This window comes from Liolophura sinensis, chromosome 10 (genome assembly GCF_032854445.1).
Source record: "Liolophura sinensis isolate JHLJ2023 chromosome 10, CUHK_Ljap_v2, whole genome shotgun sequence".
Lineage (NCBI taxonomy): Eukaryota > Metazoa > Mollusca > Polyplacophora > Chitonida > Chitonidae > Liolophura > Liolophura sinensis.
This window is the reverse complement of record NC_088304.1, coordinates 12,019,756-12,044,176: the sequence shown is the minus strand read 5'-3', so window position 1 is coordinate 12,044,176 and position 24,421 is coordinate 12,019,756. Positions and strand designations below refer to the sequence as shown.

Sequence of the window (24,421 nt, the reverse complement as noted above, 5' to 3'; positions counted from 1 at the left end):
CCAACTACCCTGAGCATAGTATCATTAAAACTAGAGCTGATAACAATGATTAAATTCCATTATTTATTTTTTTGGTTGCTGTTTACTGGCCCATTGTCTTAAATAAATGACAACAGAGGCAACTGAGCGTTTGCACAAGGCACATGAGGATATCTGGACAGTTATCTCCCTTCTTCCACACACGTGTGGACTCCTCCGACTTGGAGAATCGCATGTGTAGGGTAGTCACCAGACGTTACCATCTTCACCGAACTAGGAAAATCTATCCAGTACATACTAAATTATCAAAATACGTTATAACACAGGTGGCACTTCAAATAATCTCAAATAAAAACTAAGGCTTGTCGAGTCCGTACCTTATTCCTAATCCACTGATTCATGGGTAATATTCTGTTACTTTCGTAGCAAGTATTTGACAAATGTTTGGATATTTTGATTTTTGATTACTTTTGTACATTAAATCAACCAATTTTTATTTTAAACCCAATACTAACATAAACTCATTTAAAAATGAACGAAATTGCATAATCTGGGTCGGTTTCATAATACGCTGTCGCGGCTGCTCAATGGTAAATTGCTCCGCTGGATAATGAAATTCAGAAATAATTTGTACAGGTGCTGTAATTTTCACGGAAAAATAGTCGGTATTACCTGTGAGCCTTATTGAGAAAACCAAGTGACATCAAGGACTTTATAAGTTTTAGAAATGTGAAGGTAAAGCTAATTTATATAGATCAAAAAGGCGAGTCTCAAGTCTGCACCGGCTTTATGCGATATGTTGTTGTTGTTGTTACCTTTTTTATCTTCAGGTAACATAACTTCACAAGTCATAACCTTTACACAGCAACTAAACTAAAAATACACAATAAATATGCAAATTAGAAAGAACCATGGGATCTGTGAAGTTGATGTCGTCAAAAGTGTCGTCAGTTTGTTGACAAATTTAGCTGTTTTAAAATTTGAAAATGAATATCTGAAAAGTGGGTCAGTAAGTGACTTTGTAAAGTAACCAACAAGGCCATCAGCCTTGTCTTTGCAACTGCTACAATGATAATAAATCATGACATGAATTTGGCAGATGACAATGTTAACCAGTGACTTTTGCCCTTGTGATTTAGCTTTGGTACAAAGTATAGTATACTATGTGTTCAGAACTTTAACGGCGCTACAATGCTGAGCTGTAATGTCCATTGTGGCAGCAACCTCATCTTAAAAACTCCCTAAAGTGGTACTGCATCAGAACCGGTAGAAACGCATGTAACTAATTGGTCCTTCTTAATGGTTTCGGTGTGCTATTTTAAAATTCTGACACTCTGAGGGCATCCATATCTCGCAAAAATCATGGTGCAAATTTAATCTCCTACCTCATCCCCTCATTCAAAGTATAAGTGAGATATTCTTAAGTAAGTCTTATTTATGAAGCAAGCAAAACATTTATTTTAACACTGTAGGTAAATACTGGTAAGGAGATCTCAGAACTTTCATAGTTTACCGTGAAAGAACAGCTACCAGAGCTGTTAGACTTCAGTTATGAAATTGTCTGCCTTAAAGTTGTATTATTCATAATTAGCTTCTTTGCATTTAAATGGTGCTCATAACAAGAGATGTTAATCCACCTAATGTGTATCAAATCTTAAACCATATACTTGAGAATAACATGCACCATGCACAGCTGCTGTTATAACTAAATCTGTGTTAATTATTCTAGCTTTTCCTGATTTTCAATTCTTTTTTCTTTGTTTTAGCTTTTTGTAGATTTAATGGTATCCTACAATTCCACTGGCCCTTTTCAGATGAAATGTGAGAAAGTTCTTGTGTCAACACCCAAACCATTGTCTGCTGTGCTGTGTGCATTGTGACCTGTACTAGTGGAGAAAAAGTGGTTGTATTGGCCTTTTTCTTTGCTAGTGCACTAAGCAACGCACCTTTCTCGACAGATAACTCCAAAACTCAGCATTATCAGAATTTTGGGCGGATGCTTTTTTCCAGTGTGCAGCAGGCGGGCCTTTGATTGTCAAAATTGAATGTGATTCTGTTGGCAAATAGCAGTTATGTGCTTTTGATTGACGGCGGTCCTGGTCTGTTGTCAGATGTTGTACCGATGTGTGTCAGGGGTTTCAAGAAACATAAAAAAGAAAAACTAAACTGTAGAGTCAGTTGTTGGCTTAAGAAAAGCTCAGTACAGGGCTAGATACGGTATCTAAGTTTGCTACTGGTCTGTTAAAATCCACCAGCATCAGCGCAAACGTCCAATCAAATGGCTGAAGGGTTGGACTTTGACAGTGATGGTGGTGGTCCAATTCCGCAAGGTACATTAATGGAGGACACGGAATCTGCCGCTAAGCGCCCCAGACTTGAGACCGTGGAAAACTCTGACGCTCTAGACAGCGATTGCCCTTCGACATCTAATAATATGGTGGCGCTCAGTTACTGCGATAGCGACTCGGCTGGCGTCCTCCAGACACGAGATTTAGAAATCATCGATGAGTTGGCAGGTGATCAGGATGGAGTTGAGGATTTTGATGAGGATTCTGAAGGGAGTGAATGCGATTTGGATGATGATGAAATTCATGCATGGTTGGAGGAGGGGATTGAACTCGGGAAGAAGTCTCAATCAGAAGGAGAGAACAAAGGGGAGGCAACCGGTGCCCCGATCAGAAGGGACAAGGTGGTACTGAAGGGTAATGGCTGCCGTTTTTATCTACATATTGGCAAAATGAAGGTTGAATACCAAAAGTATTTTCGAGTGAAACGTGGAAATGATAACCCATGAGACATGAGAAATGAGACACCTGAAATTTTTTGTTATTGGAGGACTGGGTTAAAGTGCCAGCTCATATGTACACACACAGTCTTATTTTCAAACCCTCTATATTGTTGCATTGTACCTTTGGCTGATCACACAATGACATGTATTTGCATAGTTTTTGTGAGCTAATACTCATGCCTGATATGGTGCACGATTAAATATTATCTTCGGAAGTGGAACAAATCTTCAGATTCTAAGTAACTCTAAATAACTGTACAGTGTCTGTAGTCTCTTGAGTGTTTTTTCACACAGGACATCAAATCATGTGTTAATGGGTCAGTATAAAATTTGATATCTGTTTCACAATAAAGGGAGATAACTTCACTTCCCATTGGTCCTTGAAATCCTTGAAAGTGCTTTAAATGTGCCGAAAGGTTTTCAAGACTCTGAAAAGCACATTGCATTATGTTTGAAGTGGAACTGCATAATAAGCTACAAAACTAGTAGATATTTGTAACAAGTAAAAACAGTATGTGTGATCTTGTCATTGGCTGGTTGTATTTTTCAGAGAGAGGCCATGACCCATTTGAATTCCTGCCAGAAGGTTGGGTGACAGTGACTCACAACAGTGGCATGCCAGTCTACTTACACAAGCGAAGTCGAGTCTGTACATTATCCAAGCCTTACTTCTTAGGACCCGGGAGTGCTCGAGTAAGACATTCGTCATTTTTGCAAATCTTGAGACGATGGGATCAGTCCCGTGTCAGGTCATCGCTAAGCCGTAAAAATGGCAGCTTTGATACTTCATCTAATTTGAGATCGTCACGCAGTAATAAAACATTAGCCACTTCAGTTTTGGCTAAAAAGCTACTCCAGGGTAGATATCCTGCTACAAGGAGACTCTGTTGTAAAATGATCCAACTTTTGTCAAAGTATATGTTTAATTTCAAACAGGCGAACTGGGATACCCTCCACTATGAAGATCAAATTGTATATTCCTTTGAATAGACATCTGCCATAATAAAATAATAACATTTGTAGACAACTAGTTGTACCGCATGTACTTAAAACGTTATGAAGTGGGGCCTCAATGACTCAGCTGGTTAGCATGCTAGCGCAGTGTAATGACCCTGAAGCCTCTCAGCAGTGGGGTCGATATGAGTTCAAGTCCATCTCATGCTGGCTTCCTCTCCGGCGATACGTTGGAAGGCCTGCCAACAACCTGAGGATGGTCGTGGGTTTCCTCTGGGCTCCGCCCGGTTTCCTCCAACCATAATGCTGGTTGCCGTCGTATAAGTAAAATATTCTGGAGCATGGCGTAAAACACCAATCAAATAAATAAATAAATAAATAAAACCTTATGGCCTATTTGTCTGTAGGCCTTACAGGAAATGAAAGGGAAAATTTTCTGTGTTTCTGTTTGATCAAAGCCATTTAAATTTTTGTTTTACGGACAGAATAAAGCTTTTTTTTTTCAATATCAGAGGAGGATATGAAAATGAAAATAAATATGAAATATATCTAACCGTGGGAAATGTGGATTGTCCCAGCAACTTTTCCTGCTAATCTTGGATAATAAGAGTGCGGTTACACAGCTACTGGTAAACTGGTAAACTCTTCTCAAGTCATTTTTCTACTGCGGATAAACAAATATACTTCGTCATACTGTTCAGATTTACACTTCTCTCCTGAAAGTGAGAAAAGGAAATTCTGATCATTTTAGGCTTTAAAAAGTTAATTTTTTCTTGGGCACTGTCGCCCTATTGTTTCACCCTTTGCTCGACTTCTCGACATTTTATCTGTATGTACTTACGTGTAAAAATTAAAGAAATCAAGTGCTCTTGAATGAATGAAACAAAGAGATTCTTTCCTCGTTTGCATTTGTCAAAGTGAATTCGTCACAGATTGGCCTATTCATGAAATTCGTTGGAGTTTGAGTTGTACAGTACAGATGCAAGGAGAAATATTTTTAGAACCTATTGAAGAAAGTTATTAAAATAGATTGTGTATTAATTATTTAGTCTGCAATAAAACGTAAAATTAAATGAAATAACTGCACTGTTATTGTGGCACAAGAAACAAAACAAAACAAAATGCCTGCCTGCCCATTTTTTCCAAACATTTAATTAATTTATTATGGCCTTAATTTTTTTTTTTTTTTTTAAATTCACAATGTGTTATCAAAGTCTTGTTCAGTAGCAGTGCCCAACCTTGCTAAGCATATAATGTGTCGTGATTTAAGCTACTAGAACTCCTAGAATGTTGTAACTCTGAATTTAGCAACCTGAACAATGTTGCAGTTTTTCTGTCTACCCTGAAAACAAAATATTACCACTGATATACATGTTTTCATTTTTAAAATGAAAATGTCAGCACAGTATGCTCAGTTAATTACCAGACTGTTTTAACTCTCATTTCAGAAACACGAAATTCCAGTAAGTGCTGTCCCTTGTTTGCACTACCGAAAAGAACTGGAAAAAGAGAAGGGTGTGGAGGCAGAGGAAATGGGCGTGGCGAATGATGCGGGTGGAGACATGCAGGGTAATGAGACAGACAGTGTAGGAGAACGACAGTCCAATGGACAGCATACAACCAATGGAGAGCTACCAGAATCTACAAAACCATCAGGTAGTGTGTGAAAAATAAGCAATAAGCAAAATACTTTTTCAGATTGTTGAAGAATTTTTGAAAGTTTACAAAGGGTTCAACATTGGCTTAGGACAGAGAATTTCTAATTTCCCAAAATGTTGATGTACTGGGGGCTTTGATGGTACTCTACAGCAATAATATAAAGGGTGCACGCGGGATGTGAACAGAGTGAGCGCAAGATGCCAGTCTTGTATCGAAATGTTGCAAAAATGCTCGATATGTTGGGAGAATCATCCCTGCGGCGAGTGCTTTGACAGACACCTGTGCTTCTTCATATACGTACCTCAAGACCATGTGCAGTTAGAGACGCAGACTCGCTTGCTTTTTCACAGATTCCCCTCAGTCGCTTGGTAAATACTGGTACTGTAACCAATAATCCATTGCTTTGTTACCTATGATAGGTGACCGCGGTACTTCATGTCTTCGCGAATGACAAAACAGAGCAGTGTATACCGGAAACGTTTTCTTTGAGGTTTGCGCTGTCACAGAAAAGTCTTTGTATATCTTGCTGGCAGATGTATTTACCCTTTCTGCAGTTCCACCCTGATACCAGTAATAACCAGTAATATCACGAAAGGAAGGTAATATTTGACCATAACACGTGGTCTATTTCGTTAACCGCACTGACACGTTGTTCTTGGGTGGAACTACTTCCAGCAGTTTCTTCACATTTTTTCATGCCTCTATAATGGGCCACGCCAATAGATCCACAGAGAATCAGAATGATCTTAAACAACATGAAATAATATATTTGTTGAATATGCATATTTGTTTGTTTCAGACACCAGCCCTAGTATACCTGTTAATGAGTCCTTAACCAATGGTCCTTCAGCACCTCCACCTCCAGCAGATGGTGCCACTGAGGATCCTGGGGGGACGAGTGAAGCTGGCTCAGCTGCTGTACCCGTGAAGATCGAATATGCCGAAGAGAGGAAGAAAATCACATCCCTCGGTGTGTATAATGACAGATTTAATTCTTTTTTTAAAAGTAAGCTCTGAACTTGAATTAAATCTGTAATGCAAGGCAAATCAGATTTTTTCAAACCTTCAAAACATTTTTGTGACACATCCAAACAATAATGCGATCATTGTTATTTCTGTATCATTAGAATATTAAATTTTCTTGGAAGCACTGGGTTGCAGTGTTTGGAGGGTTCAGTCAAGCTCATGTTCTTCATGTAACATGACACAAATATCATGATGTGGAACAGACAGGGGTTGGAGATTTCCCAAACCTTTTCATCTCTAAACAAGTGTAGAAAACACATCTGCACCTGCACTCCAATTTTCTGCACCGGAGTCATGTACACAGGTACATACATGTATACAGAGGTAAGTAAAAAATTCTTGAGGTTGTGGAGGGCATTAAGCAACAAACACATAAATGAACTGATTCAAAAGTTGCTTACATGTGTTTTTGTTCAATGGAGCAACAGAGTTTTGACCATACACTTTTCCTATTTGCATTGCAGGTCCCATGGAGTTGCGCAATTACTGCAAAAACCTGTTTGAATTCCGAGTTATCACTGTGAAGAAATTTAAGTGAGTGTTTTGCTTTGATACTGTCTTCAATGTTGACTAGTTGTATTTATGTGGTGTTTATAATTCAGTAGCTTTAGGCGAATTCTCCTTTCATGGTTTAAGGGTTAATAAGGTCTATTTTTTCTCATACCCAACCAGTTATCTTAACTTGGCGAAAAAAGTGTTAGATCGCTCTTTAATACTATTGGCGTCTAATCCAAGGAGATGAAGCCATAGCGCAGAGACGATTTGGCAGTAATCTAGAAACAGCTCACTGTGTTAGGATGTGGGTTGTGGCCTCACAGTGCACATTTGTGAATTTGCATGTATATCATTTATACAACAACAAAATGACATTCAGGTACAAATGACATTGCTGCCTTACAGCATGGTAGGGCTACTTGCATATGTTTTTACACATATTTTGGTCACACTGTTGAATATTGGTAACCTGGCCCCGAACTCACCCAAGAATATAAGTCAAAAGACAAGGCTAATCCTGTGCTTTTGGCTTTCTATATTCTAGCACATTCCTTCTTAAAATTTGCAGATTGACAATGTCGATAACAAGTCACAAAAAGACGTCACTCTGTTGTTGTAACGTCGCATCTCAAAACTGCGATAATATATACGATGTAGCAATACGTCATCGTTTGTCCTCAAGCCAGTTGTACATCTACTGAATAAGACGCTAAGATGGTTTTTGGATGACGATAGTCAGTAGCATCTGAAAGTAACCCTATACAAAAGCGGTTGGGTTGCTGCCACCTTGCCATATGACAGTGGGTACTATGCTTCAAGGGATACAAATTCACACACAGCCTCCACATATCACATTAAAAATAGCTTTTGTTAAAAAAACGCATGTTTTATCTTTGTATGGCTTTTTTATCAGGATTAGGATATGACATTCCTGAATTGTTACCGTACTTTTCATCGGAAAGTGTCTCCTTCCCCTCATATCCACTGCAGCCATTAGTCATGGTACACACATGGTACACACAGACTTGTTTAGTATCACCAAATTTGCATCCTTCAGAGCATAGCTAACAGTTATTTATTTATTTATTTATTTGATTGGTGGTTTACGCCGTACTCAAGAATATTTCACTTATCCAGCCGTGTGACAACAGCTTATGTGCATGGTTGAATGGTACACATATAACATTGCCCATAGTCATCTTAGTTCTCATAAAAAGTTAGCCGTAAGAACATAAAAATGAAGTATATAGCTATGTCATTCCTAAAAAAACTTGTTTAATATGCAACACATTGTTTGCTAGTTCAAAACTCACAGTTTGTTTTCAGCTATAGACACTTTATGATACATGTAATTGGTTGATTCATTGGTTTGCAGAACATGGAAGGATAGACGACGCCATCATACTTTGATGAAGAGACAGAATCGCCCTGGACTGGTAATCATGTTTATTTGTTAAAGTATTGCAATTTTTGTTTTTTAATGTGGGCCATGGTTGAGTGGTTAAAGGTTCTTGTCTTTCAATCCTGAGGACAGGGGAAGGTTCAGTCCCTGGTCAGGGATTTTGTAGATTCCTCCGCTTTCAGTGCTTGTGAATCCTACATGTAGGTGTCATTTGGCGATGCTTGTGTGGCCCTTTGTACAGTCTGATGTTCATTGAAGATCTCTTACCTTCCATCAATATGACCGGCAGCGATAGCACAGTTGGTTGAGTGTCCGCTTCGGGAGCGGTAGATCCAGTGTCAGTCCTGGGTCGAGTCACACCTAAGACCAAACCTAAGACCTGACCTCGCTTGGCGTTCAGCATGAAGGGGATAGTGCAACGACTGGTTGACCTGAATCAGTATAATGGCTCGTGCGGGGCTGCTTAGCATCTCAGTGAAGCAGCACTAGATAAAAGAACGGTGGAAATCCGTCCTGCAACAAGGGGGCACATTACATACGCTCTAAGGACTCCTTCGTCGTTATAGGAGTGAAAAATTGTTAAGTACGACGTTAAACCCCAAGCACTCACTCACTCACTCCATCAGTATGATGTGCATATGTGTACATTACACATGGGAAAGTTCGTCAGTGGTTGACAGTAGGCACTTCGGTTTCCTCCACCTGTAAAACTGACTGCAGTCATACAAAGTGAATAAATATGGAGGTAAGGGGTCAGTTATGGGCTGGTGCTGGGCTACACTGTCTCACTTTGCTGGTTGGGACAGTTGCGGACTAAGCAGTCATATTTGTCCTTTGTCTTTCTCTACATTGTTATGCTCACTGTGTAATTCCATTACCCAATTTTTTCAACCTTTTCACATGTTTGAGGGCAACTTTTAATGCGATTTATCCACCTTAATGTTTTGATAATGGTGAGGATTTATGTTTTGGTGGGTTGGCTGACATGAGGGCTTCACAGAAAAATATTAGGTTTTAGTCTAGATGGAGAATTGTCCTCAGAATAGGCTTCAAACAACACCAGGTTAACATGTGAAAAAGTTGAAGATATTTAGAGTAATTACCTGATGATATAGAGTATTAAGAAATGTACATGCTGGCTTCCTCTGCAGCCGTAAGTGGGAAGGTCTTTCAGCAACCTGCGGATGGTCGTGTGTTTCCCTCGGGCTCTGCCCGATTTCCCCCCACCGTAATGCTGACTGTTGTCGTATAAGTGAAATGTTCTTGAATACGGCGTAAAACGCCAATCGAAATAAATAAGAAGAAATGTAAATATGTTTTCATATATGTGTAATGTAATGCTCTTAAGAACATGTTACTTTGTTTCTGTATATTGTTTTGTGAGTGAAGGAAATACAGCTTAATTTGAAACTGACTTGGTTAACTTTGATAATTAAGGATATTATGTAAATTTGATGTAGCGACTTACAGACACTGATGCTATGCTGCAGAGCTGTGGAACAAGGTAAGATGAATCTATGGTATCCTTTCCAATTAATTGTGAATCGTTACTTTGTTCCAGCCGGACAACACAAGACTAATTACCTGCCCTATACCCTCCGAGAGGGGAGATGACAAAAAGAAAGGTAGAGTATGTGTGTCACTCATGGATGAACACAGCTCCTGTCCAGTAACAGTGATGTGAAGCGGTAGTAGGGGTTATTACTAATTTCCACCTTTAAAATGTTTATGGCTTTCAACTTTCATGGTCCATTATTCTGTGTATTATTTGTATTTTGACGATATGGTGATTTGTGCATTTTTGTGCATGTTTACTGTTTTTAGTGTGGGTTGTCACAGATATGTGTATAGCGTGACACAGTACATGGTGTCCTGTATGTTGTATAATCCTCGAGTGATGTAAGGATGTTAAGGTTGACCCTGCTGATCACACTGAACTGTCTCAGATTAGAAAGCTGTGAAATCAGATGTTTGTGTTTTTATCGTCATAGCGTCTGAGAGTAAAATATCAAAACGTAATAACAACGGTTTTATCTAACTCTGTGAAATATCAGTTATATCAACGAAGGAAATCCTGACTTATCTGAGTATTAATACTATACGCAGCTAGTTCCATTTAGATCTCTCGTGGATTGGCCCTCGACAGATCATGTCACATGTTAAAATCCAGTTCTTGCTGATCAGATACTAGCTTACGTCAGGAGCTTCGTCAGGGTCCTGACTGGGACTCTTGCTTCTGCGGAAAACTCATTTTCTTGGGGCACTCTGGTTTGATCAAGTTAATTCCTTTTTCTTCCTCGGAGCACTCTTGTTTTCCTGGGTCACGCTTGTTTTTTTCCACTCAAAGACCTGCCTGCCATTGTAGGCTATTTTTTTAATAATGTTGTATTTCAAAAATATCATAGAACACGTAAAAAAATACAGGTAGTGTAATTCGTCAACTTTCTCACATACTTGCAATTGCCGGTACATTTATTCAGGCATATTCTGAGGGCATTAGTCTGTGTAGACTGATAAATTTATATTTTTTGTTAGCGGCTGAAATTGACCAATTGCAACTCAAACGCTGTAGATTTGTTTTAAAAATCAAAATTTTTCTTGTGCGAAAGAAGAAGGTAGTTTTTTTTACAATTGGTTTTTGTTTTTCAGAGTTTGCCCTGAACCCTAGTGGAAAGTCTTTTGTGTGTATATTGCACGAGTATGTACAACATGCTATGAGGGTTCAACCTAAGTACATCTTCAAAGAACTAGGTGAGCAAAACACTGACAGTGAACATAACGATCTGCGGGGTGTCCTTTTCTGAGGCCTCTGTGGCCGAGGTGGTTAACACTCCAGCACTGCACAGTGACCCAGGAGCCTCATCCATGCAGTTGCTGTGAGTTCAAGTCCAGCTCATGCTGGTTGAAAATAAGAAAATTAAAAAAAAATAAGTGAAATATTCTTGAGTATGGCCCGCAAGACATCAATCAAATGAACAAAATAAATACTGACATGATGTCTCATTACATGTACTTTCTTCATGAGAAGTTTGCCTTGTGTTTCTACATAATGTTTTGAAAATAGTTATTTTCTGCAATTTTCTGATGAACTTCCTTAGGATCATTCTAAATTTTAATGAATTTTTGGCTCTCAAAATAATGTGAAAAAACTTTGGAAAATATGATCTTGGTCTGCCAGCAACCTGCAGAAGGCTGTGGGTTTCCCCTGGGCTGCGGCCGGTTTCCGCCCACCATAATGTTGTCTGCCGTCGTATAAGGAAAACATTGAGCACAGCGTAAAACACCAATCAAATAAATAAATAAATAGAAAGTATGACATTAAAAATCCACCTTAGAAAATAATTGCACCTGATTGGTTAAAATTGATAACATGGCCTTGTTTTCGATTTTCTCAGTGCCTGTGATTTTGCTTACTTATATGTGATATCTTGGTTATGCAAAATCACAATAATTAAATGGTATGCTTTTTAAACATCATGTGGGTATATTGATGCATATATACATTTGATCTTGTGTTGCCTTTTCTTTTAAGACATGAAATTGAGGACACACACACTTTGAGCTTTGAGTAACTTATATAGAGTACACAACCAACTGGAGTCATTACATCTGTCAGAAACAGATTAACCAATCCATGGAATTTATGCTTATAATTATTACGAAAATGACGTTAAAAATGATTTGAAGTTTCATAAAACTGAAAGTTTTTCTCTACACCCCTTAGTTTTTTCTCAGAATGTTTCCAAATATTGCTTTCAGAGGCGATTGAAGAATTAGGGTACATAAATGTACAATTGCTCAAATTCACAATTAAAGTGATCATAAAGTCTGCCAGTGTATATACAGTACATAGAAAAACTAATATTGGACACAGTTATCACAGAAAAATATGTAAAACATTCTGTAAAGTTTTGAAAGCTGAGAAGATGAAGTTCAGCATTGGGGATATGGCACTGGCAGACATTATTCACTCCGAATAAGAGAGACCTTTATGGACTTGGCCTATCACTATAGCGCTGAAAGCGTCATGTGATAATTGGCTGTCACGTCAAGAAACCTACTAGCTGTCGATTGTCAGCGTGGTTTCTTATAGTGGAGAGACAAATATCGATGCAATAAATTGGCTTTTGCGGTTAGTTTAAGTGTTGAACTGATGCATTTTGAACCATACATTTATGAGCAGGGAACTGAGAACAGCTGCCCATGTTACAATGCGTACATGTTGGGCAGAATACTGCAGTGATTAGTCAGAGTTAGCTGGCAAGAAAACAGCCTCAGGGGAGTCATTGCTTGAAGAAAAATATTGTGACTTTGCATTATTTTTCCTTAGCAAAGTCAGTTGTTTTATGAAAATATTTTCCCACAATCTGAATGAAAGAGTCTGTTATGAATGAGAAGTTCCTGTTTTGTTGGGTAAATTGCCTGAAGCTGGTCCAGCCATCTAGGCCAAATGCTTACACCCATGCAGGCCGAGGACGAGCAAGATCGCTAAACCACGACGCTTGTGTCCCATAAACATCGCCCTGACAGAGTGCCCTCCTAAAAGAAATGTCGTCCCTTTAAACTCAGAACAGAGCTCATACTCTTTGGTTGGATATCAGGCGTTCTGGTATTTTCTCATTGTCACATTTTTTAATACCGATGGTACAAGAGAGCTCCTAGGTTTAGTGATATCACTCTAGATAGCGATGACATGGCAAAATGGTGTCACCAAATGAGTGGCTAGCTGCTAACGATTGTTCTCTATTTATTTTGTTGATAAGCGGTGTAGAATTTTTAAAATATTTTTATAACATATCTGGAATACTACTTTATGAAATAATTGAGCTTTAGTGGCTGACTTTATGTTCACGGTAAGTATACAATACTATTTACAATAGTGCAACAGTTTCGGCTTTATATGTCTTTTTTTTTCCACTAAGAACCTTCATATGAGGTATGGTATTAAAAGCAGCCTAAAATGTCACCCATGATTAAGATGCACATTTGGCCAAATTCTGAGAGTTGCATTAATCAGAAAAAGGCGTTCTATGGTTTATTAGGAATATAGGATGAAAATAGGATCAATAGTAATTTCTGTAAATTACTTTTCAACCTTTTCAACTACTAAAGCACTTTTAACCAGTGGAATTTATGCATAAAATTATGATGAAAATAACCCTCAAAATGAGTTGTTTGTGTCATTAAAGATGCCAGCTTAATCAGACCATGCAAACTATTTTTCTACTCTCTATACATGTCATAGTTCTCTCAGAATGTTTCAAAATATTGGTTGCAGAGGCCGTTGAAAAGGCTGAAGAATTATGGTATATAATGACATTTTTTTTCACCTTTACAGTATGTGCATGTGAATATTTACCGGTTCTGTGAATATATACTGTTCTGTGAATATATACCGGTTCTGTGAATATATACTGTTCTGTGAATATATACCAGTTCTGTGAATATGTACCGGTTCTGTGAATATATACTGGTTGTGTGAATATATAGCGGTTCTGTGAATATATACGGTTCTGTGAATATATACCGGTTCTGTGAATATATACCGGTTCTGTGAATATATACTGTTCTGTGAATATATACTGTTCCGTGAATATATACCGGTTCTGTGAATATGTACCGGTTCTGTCAATTTTATGTTTACCTGCTGCTTTCAGAGAATGCCCAGACCCCATACAGTGCGACAGTGGTTATTAATGATGTGGAGTATGCAACTGGATACGCCAGCAGTAAGAAGGCAGCCAAAATGGATGCAGGTGAGAAGAACAGCGCTTCTGATTTTGCCTGTACTCCCCTGCTGTCTTGGGGAAAGATTTAGGGGCCACTTTCACAAAGCTTCATAAGTCATATTTCTCATAACTTTTTTCGGAAAAGACGTCTAGGTTATAGTATTATAAGGCGATGTTATTTTCAAGAAAAGTTACAAATAACTGGTTTACAGAGTTTTGTGAAAGTGGCCAAAGTGTTAAGAGAGGGTTTGCAAGGGTGTGCATACATATACTAGTATGAAAGCAAGCCTGGAAATAATTTTAATTTGGTACAGGACATTTCTGGCAAACTTTCCTTTTACTCACTTTAGAAAGTTGCAATATTCTCTTGGGAGTTTTGTCCTGTACCAAACTGTTGACCCCTGTCAAAACACTATTAGGTGCATTGTGCTTGTCTTGCTGCTTATTTCAAGGCAAGTGGGAAGGTCTGCCAGCAATCTGCGGATGGTCAGGGGCAGGGGGGAGGGGGATGGTCCCCCGGGCTCTGCCAGGTTTTCTCCCACTGTAACGCTGGCCGCCAGTGTATAAGTGAAATATTCTTGAGTATAGCATAAAACAACCAATCAAATAAAAAAAAATTTCAAGGCACTGCAGTCCTATAAATGAAATATTCTTGAGTACGGCATAAAATACCAATCAAAACTGAACCAGCCATTTGCATTTGGTACTGGATATATTTTTAACCTTTATCCTCTCTGGCTGTATGTGGGAAGGTCTGTATGTTTTAAACTCAAGTTTTGACTTTTAGTGAATCAAAATTGAACTAGCCATTTGCATTTGGTACTGGATGTATTTTTAACCTTTATTCTTTCTGGCTGTATGTGGGAAGGTCTGTATGTGTTAAACTCAAGTTTTGACTTTTAGTGAATCAAAATTGAACTAGCCATTTGCATTTGGTACTGGATGTATTTTTAACCTTTATTCTTTCTGGCTGTATGTGGGAAGGTCTGTATGTGTTAAACTCAAGTTTTGACTTTTAGTGAATCAAAATTGAACTAGCCATTTGCATTTAGTACTGGATGTATTTTTAACATTTATTCTTTTTGGCTGTATGTGGGAAGGTCTGCCAGCAACATGCGGATGGTCATAGGTTTTCTCCCACCGTAAAAGATAAATAAATATTAACCCTTTATGCCTTTATGTATCACCTGTTCATGACTTGTACAATTTTATTGCTCAGCCAAGTCCACCCTGGCCATTCTTATTCCTGAGATGAAAAAAGTGACTCAACAGGAGAACAGCAAGGAGACAGAAGATTTGTCTGTAAGTCTGCTGATCTGTCAGTGGGATCTAGCATTTCCTGGTTACTTGTATTAATTTATGATTTTTAAAAATTTATTTGATTGTCGTTTTAGCGCCATAATCGAGTATTTTGCACTCTAACGATGTCGGGCAGTTTCACGGGTGTAGGAAACCAGAGTGAGTGTGGGAAACCATCAATCTCTGACTCCCAGGCATACTTTCCCATATGTGAAGTGCAGACATGCACACCATCATGGCCATATCTAGTAAGATATACTGGAAAGAAGAAAATATCTGGAAAGAAATACATGTAGAAGGTTCTGATTTTAGAGTTAAAAAGTGACATTGTGGACCAGAAAATTTTTTTAAAAGGTTTATGTAAAACTCAGCACTTGTTTGGCCACTGTCATTATATGTGACTCGTGTTCTGATTCCAAAGTTAAAAAAGGGACATTGTGGAACAGAATGAAGAAATTTTTTAAAAAGATTTATGTACAACTCAGACTAATGTTTTCTGTGAACTGTTATGTCTGTGAATGTATGAAAACAGCACTGGTTGGGCCACTGTCAGTATACGGGACTCGTTGACATGTCATGTCTGGTGTCTCTGTCATGACACTTGGGCCACTGTCAGTATATGTGACTCGTTGACATGTCATGTCTGATGTCTCTGTCATGACACTTGGGCCATTGTCAGTATATATGACTCGTTGACTTGTCATGTCAAGGGTCTCTGTCATGACACTTGGGCCACTGTCAGTATATGTGACTCGTTGACATGTCATGTCTGGTGTCTCTGTCATGACACTTGGGCCACTGTCAGTATATGTGACTCATTGACATGTCATGTCTGGTGTCTCTGTCATGACACTTGGGCCACTGTCAGTATATGTGACTCGTTGACATGTCATGTCTGGTGTCTCTGTCATGACAATTGGGCCACTGTCAGTATATGTGACTTGTTGACATGGCATGTCTGGTGTCTCTGTCATGACACTTCGGTCATATGACCCCCTTGTCGTCACAAGACTGAAAAAGTGTGAAGTAAGACGTAAAACCCCAAGAATATATGTCCTCCACTAACTACTACTACGTAGGGGCCTCCTTGGCTCAATCGGTTAGCGCGCTAGCGCAGCGTAGTGACCCAGAAGCCTCTCACCAATGCGGTCACTGTGAGTTCAAGACCAGCTCATGATGGCTTCCTCTCCGGCCATACGTGGGAAGGTCTGCCAGCAACCTGCGGATGGTTCTGGGTTTTCCGCGGGCTGTGCCCGGTTTCCACCCACCATAATGCTGGCCGCCGTCGTATAAGTGAAATATTCTTGAGTACGGCGTAAAACACCAATCCAAAAAAAAAAAAAAAAAATACTACTACGTGTTAGAAGTGAAATATTCTTCAGGGTGTCATTATAGACAAATATGGTAAGTGACCAAAACATTTGCCCAACAAAGGGCATCTTTAGAAGCACATGAGTTTCATAAAATATTACCCAAGATGCATAAACTTATATCTTTTAAGGAGGAAATCATCTTTATACCTTCGAGGCCTCCGTGGCTGAGGTGGTTAGTGCGCTAGCGCAGCGTGATGACCCAGCAGTCTTTCCCCAATGCGGTTGCTATGAGTTGAAACCCAGCTCATGCTGGCTTCCTCTTCGGCCGTACGTGGGAAGGTATGCTAGCAACCTGCGGATTGTCATGGGTTTCCCCCCGGGCTCAGCCCGGTTTCCACCTACCATAATGCTGGCTGCCGTCGTATAAGTTAAATATTCCTGTGTATGGCGTAAAACACCAATCAAATAAATAAATAAATCTTTATACTTTCCAAACAAGCCTCAAAACACCGGTGTCAGACTCATGGTGTAAATTTCTTTTGCCATAAAGTAATCAGATCAGACATGTAAGACCAATACCTGACCAGTTTCTTTTGATTTTTACAATGAAAGAAGCGAGTCTGATGCCCTTTCTTTTCAGTTTCTCGCGGAAATTTTTGACATGTTGATAAATATCAATGAGAAGAGTTGTATTTCCAGAAGGTCAGGTACAGGGTTATTAAAATGTAAACACTGTCCACAAGTGTGATCATTGTTTTCATATGCCCTGAAAAAGTGGCACGGAACTTCTGCACATGTTTTATCCAACAAAAGCACTGTATGTATACACTGGTGATACTGAATAGTTGTTTCTCTTTTCAGTTTTTTGATGAAATTAAGATAGAAGACCCTCGTATTTATGAGCTATGCTCCAAGGCTGGCCAGCCAAGTCCCTACCAGATACTCCAAGAGTGTCTCAAAAGGTAAAATTTGCTTTAATAGGCTTTAATTGCTTCTTATAATGTGCGTCTTTAATTGTACATGCACATACTTATGTTCTGCAAGGGCTGTACAGTTAACGCTGTGTTTAGCATATTTCAAATCATCCCTGGCGATGTTGTTAAGTATTTCAAGTTAATAGGCCTTCTGTTGAAATATTCCTCTTCTACATTTCTATGCACATTTCTCTAGATTATATATCTATAAACATTGTTTTTGATCATATATTTTAAACACATGAATTGTTTTTTTACCTTTCCCAAACATTTCTTTTATTTCAACTGGTTTAAAAAAAATGTCAGTCTATTTTGTTTGCTTTTTAATTTTCTTATTATCGCATCAGTAACCATCTACTGTCTTTTTTTTTTAACTTTTTCCATCCACAGTATGGGTGCAATATTGCTGATGCGTTGTTAAGCCATAATCATTCATCCATTTAATCAAAAAGCAAAATGGTTGTGATTTTTGCCAGAAAATTTGGAAACATTACTTGATTGTCTCAATAGGTGGCATTTTTTCCTTTCTTTGGCTTAATATTAATGAAGAAGGAATAAAGTGACAGTTTATAACACGGTACAATGTGTTGAACAGTGACAATGTCTCTTTCAGAAATTATGGAATGGGGGACACTCAGTGTAAAATGGAGATGAAGCCTTTAAAACACCAGAGAAATGAGTTCTTGATGTCTGTGGGAAAACATGAAGCTAAAGTAAGTATTTTAGCTGTTTCCTGTTTTCAGTGTAGTCATGTGAGCAAAAGGTAGACCCTACACAAGTACTGGGTGACTAGAACTGGGTGGGATATCATGTCTGGTATCTTCAGCATGGTGTTGCAGTGCTGCAGCACTATACTGATGTAGTCATTGCATTGGACCAGCCTGAGCACCAGTGTCAATATACCAAAAAATGTACTATAAATGGGTGGGTTACCATGTCTGGTGTCACCAGCGTGGTGTTCAGTGAGCCAGCAGTATTCTGATGTTGTCATCGTATAATACTAGTCTGAGCACCTGTGTCAGTGTGAATGGGTTAGTTACCATGTCTGGTGTCTGCGGCATGGTGTTCAGTGAGCCAGCAGTATACTGATGTTGTCGTTGTATAATACCAGTCTGAGCAGCTGTGTCACTTAGCATAGTGATCCAGTGAGGCCAGAACATGTCAGCAGTCTGTTACAAGGAAAGGTTGAAACAAAACATTTATCACCCTTTTATTCTTCTAAAATTTGGGAGAGTGTTGAGAGTAGAATATTTCATTTGCCTCTTGGAAAAGTAAAGATATGAGTATGTTCATTAAATCTAACCATTTGAGAAAAGGGAAACTCAATATTTCTGCTCAAATTACATACATATGGACTAAAATGAGCAGACCAGGTGTCCCAAAATTTAGAAGAAATAGGGTAACACCAATCAAACAAATAAACAAACATCAAATGATTTACTGCATGATATTTTCATTTTCTCTCACCAGTCCTTAAACTCTGTGTGAAGTACATTACTTAAAACACCGACCAAGAACTCGGCCTAAATGAGAAACTGTTGTTGTTGTTGCAGGTTGTATGTAAGAACAAGAGAGAAGGCAAACAGTCTGCTGCCCAGGCCATTCTACAGGTGAGTACTCAGTGCTGCATGGAAAACTAAGCTGTCAGTCATTTTCGAGAGATTACATGTAAAACATGCCTCTGGCTTTCCAGGTGATAAAGACATATTTACACGTGCTGAAGATTTTTGAGCATGTTTATGCACAGGTAAATAAACAAGAGCGCATGTGCATGTATGTTCAAAGTTTATTGTAATACATATATGTGCTTTGTGGACTCGTGCACATACATGTATATCTTACAGAGCTGGGGGTCCTTGTTGTCAGGTGTATTGTTCACATTGAAATGTGTCACCTGTATCTTGTATTACAGTTGTTACATCCACATGTACAGAGCTGGGGGTCCGTGTTGTCAGGTGTATTGTTCACATTGAAATGTGTCACCCATATCTTGTATTACAGTTGTTACATCCGCATGTACAGAGCTGGGGGTCTGTGTTGTCAGGTGTATTGTTCACATTGAAATGTGTCACCCATATCTTGTATTACAGTTGTTACATCCGCATGTACAGAGCTGGGGGTCCGTGTTGTCAGGTGTGTTGTTTGCATTGAAATGTGTCACCTGTATCTTGTATTACAGTTGTTACATCCGCATGTACGGGGCTGGGGGTCCGTGTTGTCAGGTGTGTTGTTTGCATTGAAATGTGTCACCTGTATCTTGTATTACAGTTGTTACATTCTCATGTACGGAGCTGGGGGTCCGTGTTGTCAGGTGTGTTGTTTGCATTGAAATGTGTCACCTGTATCTTGTATTACAGTTGTTACATTCTCATGTACAGAGCTGGGGGTCTGTGTTGTCAGGTGTATTGTTCACATTGAAATGTGTCACCTGTCTCTTGTGTTACAGTTGTTACATCCGCATGTACAGAGCTGGGGGTCCTTGTTGTCAGGTGTATTGTTCACATTGAAATGTGTCACCCATATCTTGTGTTACAGTTGTTACATCCTCATGTACAGAGCTGGGGGTCTTTGTTGAGGCTTTATGGCAGGGGAAGTTGTAATGCTATCAGGGAGAAAAAGGTTTGTAGCCGGTTTTTATATTAGTTTTTATATTGGTTATACTAAAGGGACTTTGTCCTTCATCAGAATTGTAAAAGCAAAAATTTCATTCAGACTTGCACTTGGATAAAGGGTTAAGAAATAATGAGTGAATGTCATTGCTTTTTAATCGCTGGAACACACAAGGTGCAGGATCGATTTCTTGCAGTAAAATCTCTTGCTCATTTTCCTTAATGCCCCATTTAAAAATTTTCCACTTGTATGATGACAGACAGTATTTTTCCTCCAAAGTCTCCGGTATGAGAAACAAACCAACTAAATAAATGTAATCTGAAACTGTGGAATGTTTTGAAATACTGATTTCTGATTGTAATTGCAGCAAGAAGAACAAAGCATCACTCATCTACAGGTGAATGCCAAAGCTAACCGGCCTAATACAGCTGTACTGGACAAGTTAAAAGTGGAGATGACAAAATTACAGCAGCAGAGGGTAGGTATTTGTCGTAAGCCGAGAACACAAGAGGCAGATTTTTTTGGCTCATAAATTTGTGTCTGCACCAGCAACGGCGTATTGCTCAGCCAATCTTGTCCACCTGCAAAATTCACCTGTATCAAACATGTCAGATATGTATACCAGGGAAAAAATAGTCCCTGGTGGTTCCACTGTCTGTGTAGTATGCCCGCTCCAGCGCTTTTTTTGTGCTCGAGACATTCGATTGACCAATCAAACAGTGCTGAATTATGTTGCCATTTTGTTTGTGTCACATGATCTACTAGCTCACATGACAAACATCACTGACAGAGACAGACAGGAAAATCCACAGAGTGTGTCTGCAACTGTGCTGCGAATATTGTGAAGGTATTTCGCTGACAGAAAAGTTTGTCCTTAAAAGGCAAATATATCTGTCTAGTGTTTCTTTAGCTATGGACATGTGGACTCTGGAAGCGTGTAAAGTTAGTCAAGCTGTGTAAATCTTGATCACTGGCTCAGTTGGTTAGCGCGCCAGTGCAGCGTAATGACCCAGGAGTCTCTCACCAATGCAGTTGCTGTGAGTTCAAGTCCAGATCATGCTTGCTTCATCTGCAGCCGTATGTGGGAAGGTCTGCAGATGGTCGTGTGTTTTCCCCGGGCTCTGCTCGGTTTCCTCCCACAATAATGCTGGCTGCCGTCGTATAAGTAAAACATTTTTGAGTATGGCATAAAACACCAATCAAATAAATAAATAAATACATACAGTACATGTATGTAATTTTGGTCTTTCTGTCTGTCCTTTGATGCTTAGGTTTCCATGCAATAACTCCTCCAAATTTCATTCTACTTGGATAAAATTTTGTGTGAAGGATCATTTTTTATTCGTGTCATAGATCACGTTCAAAACCCAACCAGATTCTTGCACAAATTTAGCATATTTTATAGCATTGGGTATAAATTCTCTGATTTTACCTGGTCATTCATGCTTTTGGTTTTATGGTGAAAATCTGGCTACATAGTAGTTACATGCATGCAAAAAAGATACATTGTAGTCTCCTTAAGCACTCATTTAGAAAAATGCTGACATTTTCACAAAAATAAAATGGATACAAATGTATTTGTTTCAGGAATCCATCCAGTCTATTGGAACGTTTAGAGTGAGCACTCAGGAGTTGCCAGCAAACGTAGCCAGCATCAATCTCTGACAGTTACCTCCCTTCCTATGGACCTCTCCTGTCTCCACTGTGATGAGTGGACAGCTGTCCAATCTTTGTACCTCTAATAATGCACATTCTTTCTCCTGTGAGAAGGCCTCAGAAATCCTAGTATAGTGCTACCAAACTGACCAAATGTATTTATAAGTGACTTCATTATCTTTCTTAGGTAGTATGTGTTTGATATTTGACCACGCTTTACTTATGTAAGTACACTTCATGTAGGCTGAACTATGGTACTAAGAATTGAAATCTGCGTGGCAGTGTTAATGAGATGCCATGGCTCTGGCGTTTATCAGGACGTGTTTTATGCATCTCATTTTTACACTCATTCCTTCACATTACACGTATATCATCATTAGGCATCAGATCTTTTGCTTTTAGCTATTTCTTATATTCACAGTATTAAGCAGATGAAATGAAGTATTTATCTGGTGAAAAAATGCCAAGTAAAAAAAAAGTCAAATGCTGTTACTTAGCTTACAATTTTATATGCTTTTTTTTTTTTTAAGCTTTAGCTTGTTTTTCTGTGGTCATAATTTTTCTACATTCGAATGATCTTGCTCAATGAGTTTGCAGTATATGGGACATATTTGTGCCATATGATCATCATGATTGTCTTTGGGGAAAAAAATTACGCATAAAGATGTACTTAAGAGAGATTTATGATTTTATTCTGACCAGCCGTCCTGTTCATTTTTCATACGATAGTGATCAGTAGTATATAGTGATGTCCCTTATACCATGTTATACATGGGGCCGTCATATGGGACGGTAGGGTTACTTCAACACAGGCTTCTTAAAAGAGGAAGTTGTAACTTCGTTGCTTGGCGTTCAGCATGAAGGGGATATTTTGCAACGACTGGTTGACCGGTATCAGTATAATTGCTCTGGCTGGCTGGCTGGCTGGCTGGCTTACTTGCCTTCAGTAAGGCGTCTCAGTGAAGCAGCACTAGATAAAAGAGCAGTGGAAATCCGTCCTGCAACAAGGACATGCACTCTAAGGATTCCTTCGTCGTCATATGACTGAAAAATTGTTAAGTATGACGTTAAACCCCAACCACTCATTCACTCGCACATAGTATAGACTATATGCGTCGTATGAGGAGTCTATCTCCTTGTGCTAGCGCAGCATAATGACCCAGGAGCCTCTCACCAATGTGGTCGTTGTGAGTTCAAGTCCAGCTCATGCTGGCTTCCTCTCCGGCCTTATTTGGGAAGGTCTGCCAGCAACCTGCGGATGGTCGTGGGTTTCCCCCGGGCTGTACTCGGTTTCCCCCCACCATAATGCTGGCCGCCGTCGTATACGTGAAATATTCTTGAGTACGGCGTAAAACACCAATCTAAAATATTAACTTTTCTTGTTTACATGACATAACAGTCTCCATGCCTATGTTTATGACATTATGTACCCAGCTGCTTGTTACAGGCCATGCTTTGAGCCCCTGTAATGCATATCTGGCTAACCCTTTGGAGTACAAAAACTGTGCAACACTGAGAAGCCAGTGGAAAACATAATCCGGATGTTTGATGTAATTTTAAATAATAACTGTTATTGTACATTTACATATTGACACACATTAAATTTCACGGACTGACAGCAGCAGCGTCACACCACAAATGGAGCAGGTCCTGGTCTAGTGGTTAGAGGTGCTTGTCTGTCAGTTGCTGGGACGCATAAATTGTGGGTTCAAAACCATCCTTTGACAGGGAATTTGTAGACTCCTGCATTTAGTTTCACTGCTTGTGGGCCTAAGGTGACAATAACGGGTTCATCTCGCTCGTTTCACTGCTTGCACAGTCTAACGTCATTGAAAAGCACATGTCTTTTCGCCAAAAACATTCATCACATGGAAAGGTGCGTTGGTAACTTGCCAAAGGTTGACAGTTTCTGCCAGGCAATCTATTTCCCTCCACTCAAAAGACTGAATATATCAAAAATTCTTGAATATGGCCATTGAAGAAGTCAAAAAAAACCAATTAAGCCACCACTAAAGGTCACTTTGTTCTAACATCTTTTGAGACCCTGTTAGCTTGTTAGATATAGAGCTTTCATATCTAATGAGCAGATTGCAGTCTCTATCCAAAAATGTCAGATACCTAATAACATTTCAGGAGAAATATACAAATGAAAGTTTGTCGTGGTTTCCTAATTTTGTTTTTTGCATTCAGAACATCAGAGGAAAACATGTTAAAGCACTGATCAGCCCAAAGTCATGAAGGGTGTCATATACAGGGTCTTCAGCATGCTAGGATTGTGGTGGTGTGTTTGCTTGCTTAGGGTTCATTGCCACTTTCAACAGTTTTTCATTTCTTCTAAACATTCTCCTTGTGTGTATGTTCCCAGTGATGCCTCCCTTAAATGCCATGTTGAATATGAGAAGTCAGTTTTGGGTTTTAATCTTAGCATAAATCTGTAGTTGGGAAGTTTGACAGTTACAAGTTTTTGATAAATTCCATTAGTTTGACTTGGGCACTTAATAATGAGTTCCTCCACCAATAAAACAAGTATTTTCGAG

General features: G+C 39.1%; 1 protein-coding gene across 1 annotated transcript; it reads left to right on the top strand.

The window, feature by feature from the left end:
- Nucleotides 1-1,940: 1,940 nt before the first annotated feature.
- LOC135476600 (microprocessor complex subunit DGCR8-like) lies at nt 1,941-22,557 on the top strand. The gene is made up of 16 exons (XM_064756678.1): nt 1,941-2,681; nt 3,318-3,460; nt 5,170-5,377; nt 6,180-6,350; nt 6,871-6,940; nt 8,277-8,337; nt 9,865-9,928; nt 10,953-11,054; nt 13,961-14,059; nt 15,252-15,334; nt 17,506-17,606; nt 18,232-18,331; nt 19,172-19,228; nt 20,154-20,237; nt 20,596-20,706; nt 21,816-22,557. The coding sequence occupies exons 1-16, from the start codon at nt 2,258-2,260 to the stop codon at nt 21,891-21,893; spliced, it is 1,956 nt and encodes a 651-aa protein (XP_064612748.1). The 5' UTR covers nt 1,941-2,257; the 3' UTR covers nt 21,894-22,557.
- Nucleotides 22,558-24,421: the final 1,864 nt, after the last annotated feature.

Coding starts and splice junctions, on each gene's coding strand:
- LOC135476600 (XM_064756678.1), top strand. CDS start 2,258: ATGGCTGAAGGGTTGGACTTTGACAGTGATGGTGGTGGTCCAATTCCG. Junction 15,335..17,505: donor AGGAGACAGAAGATTTGTCT/GTAAGTCTGCTG, acceptor TTCTCTTTTCAG/TTTTTTGATGAAATTAAGAT. Junction 19,229..20,153: donor CTGCCCAGGCCATTCTACAG/GTGAGTACTCAG, acceptor CTTGTGTTACAG/TTGTTACATCCTCATGTACA.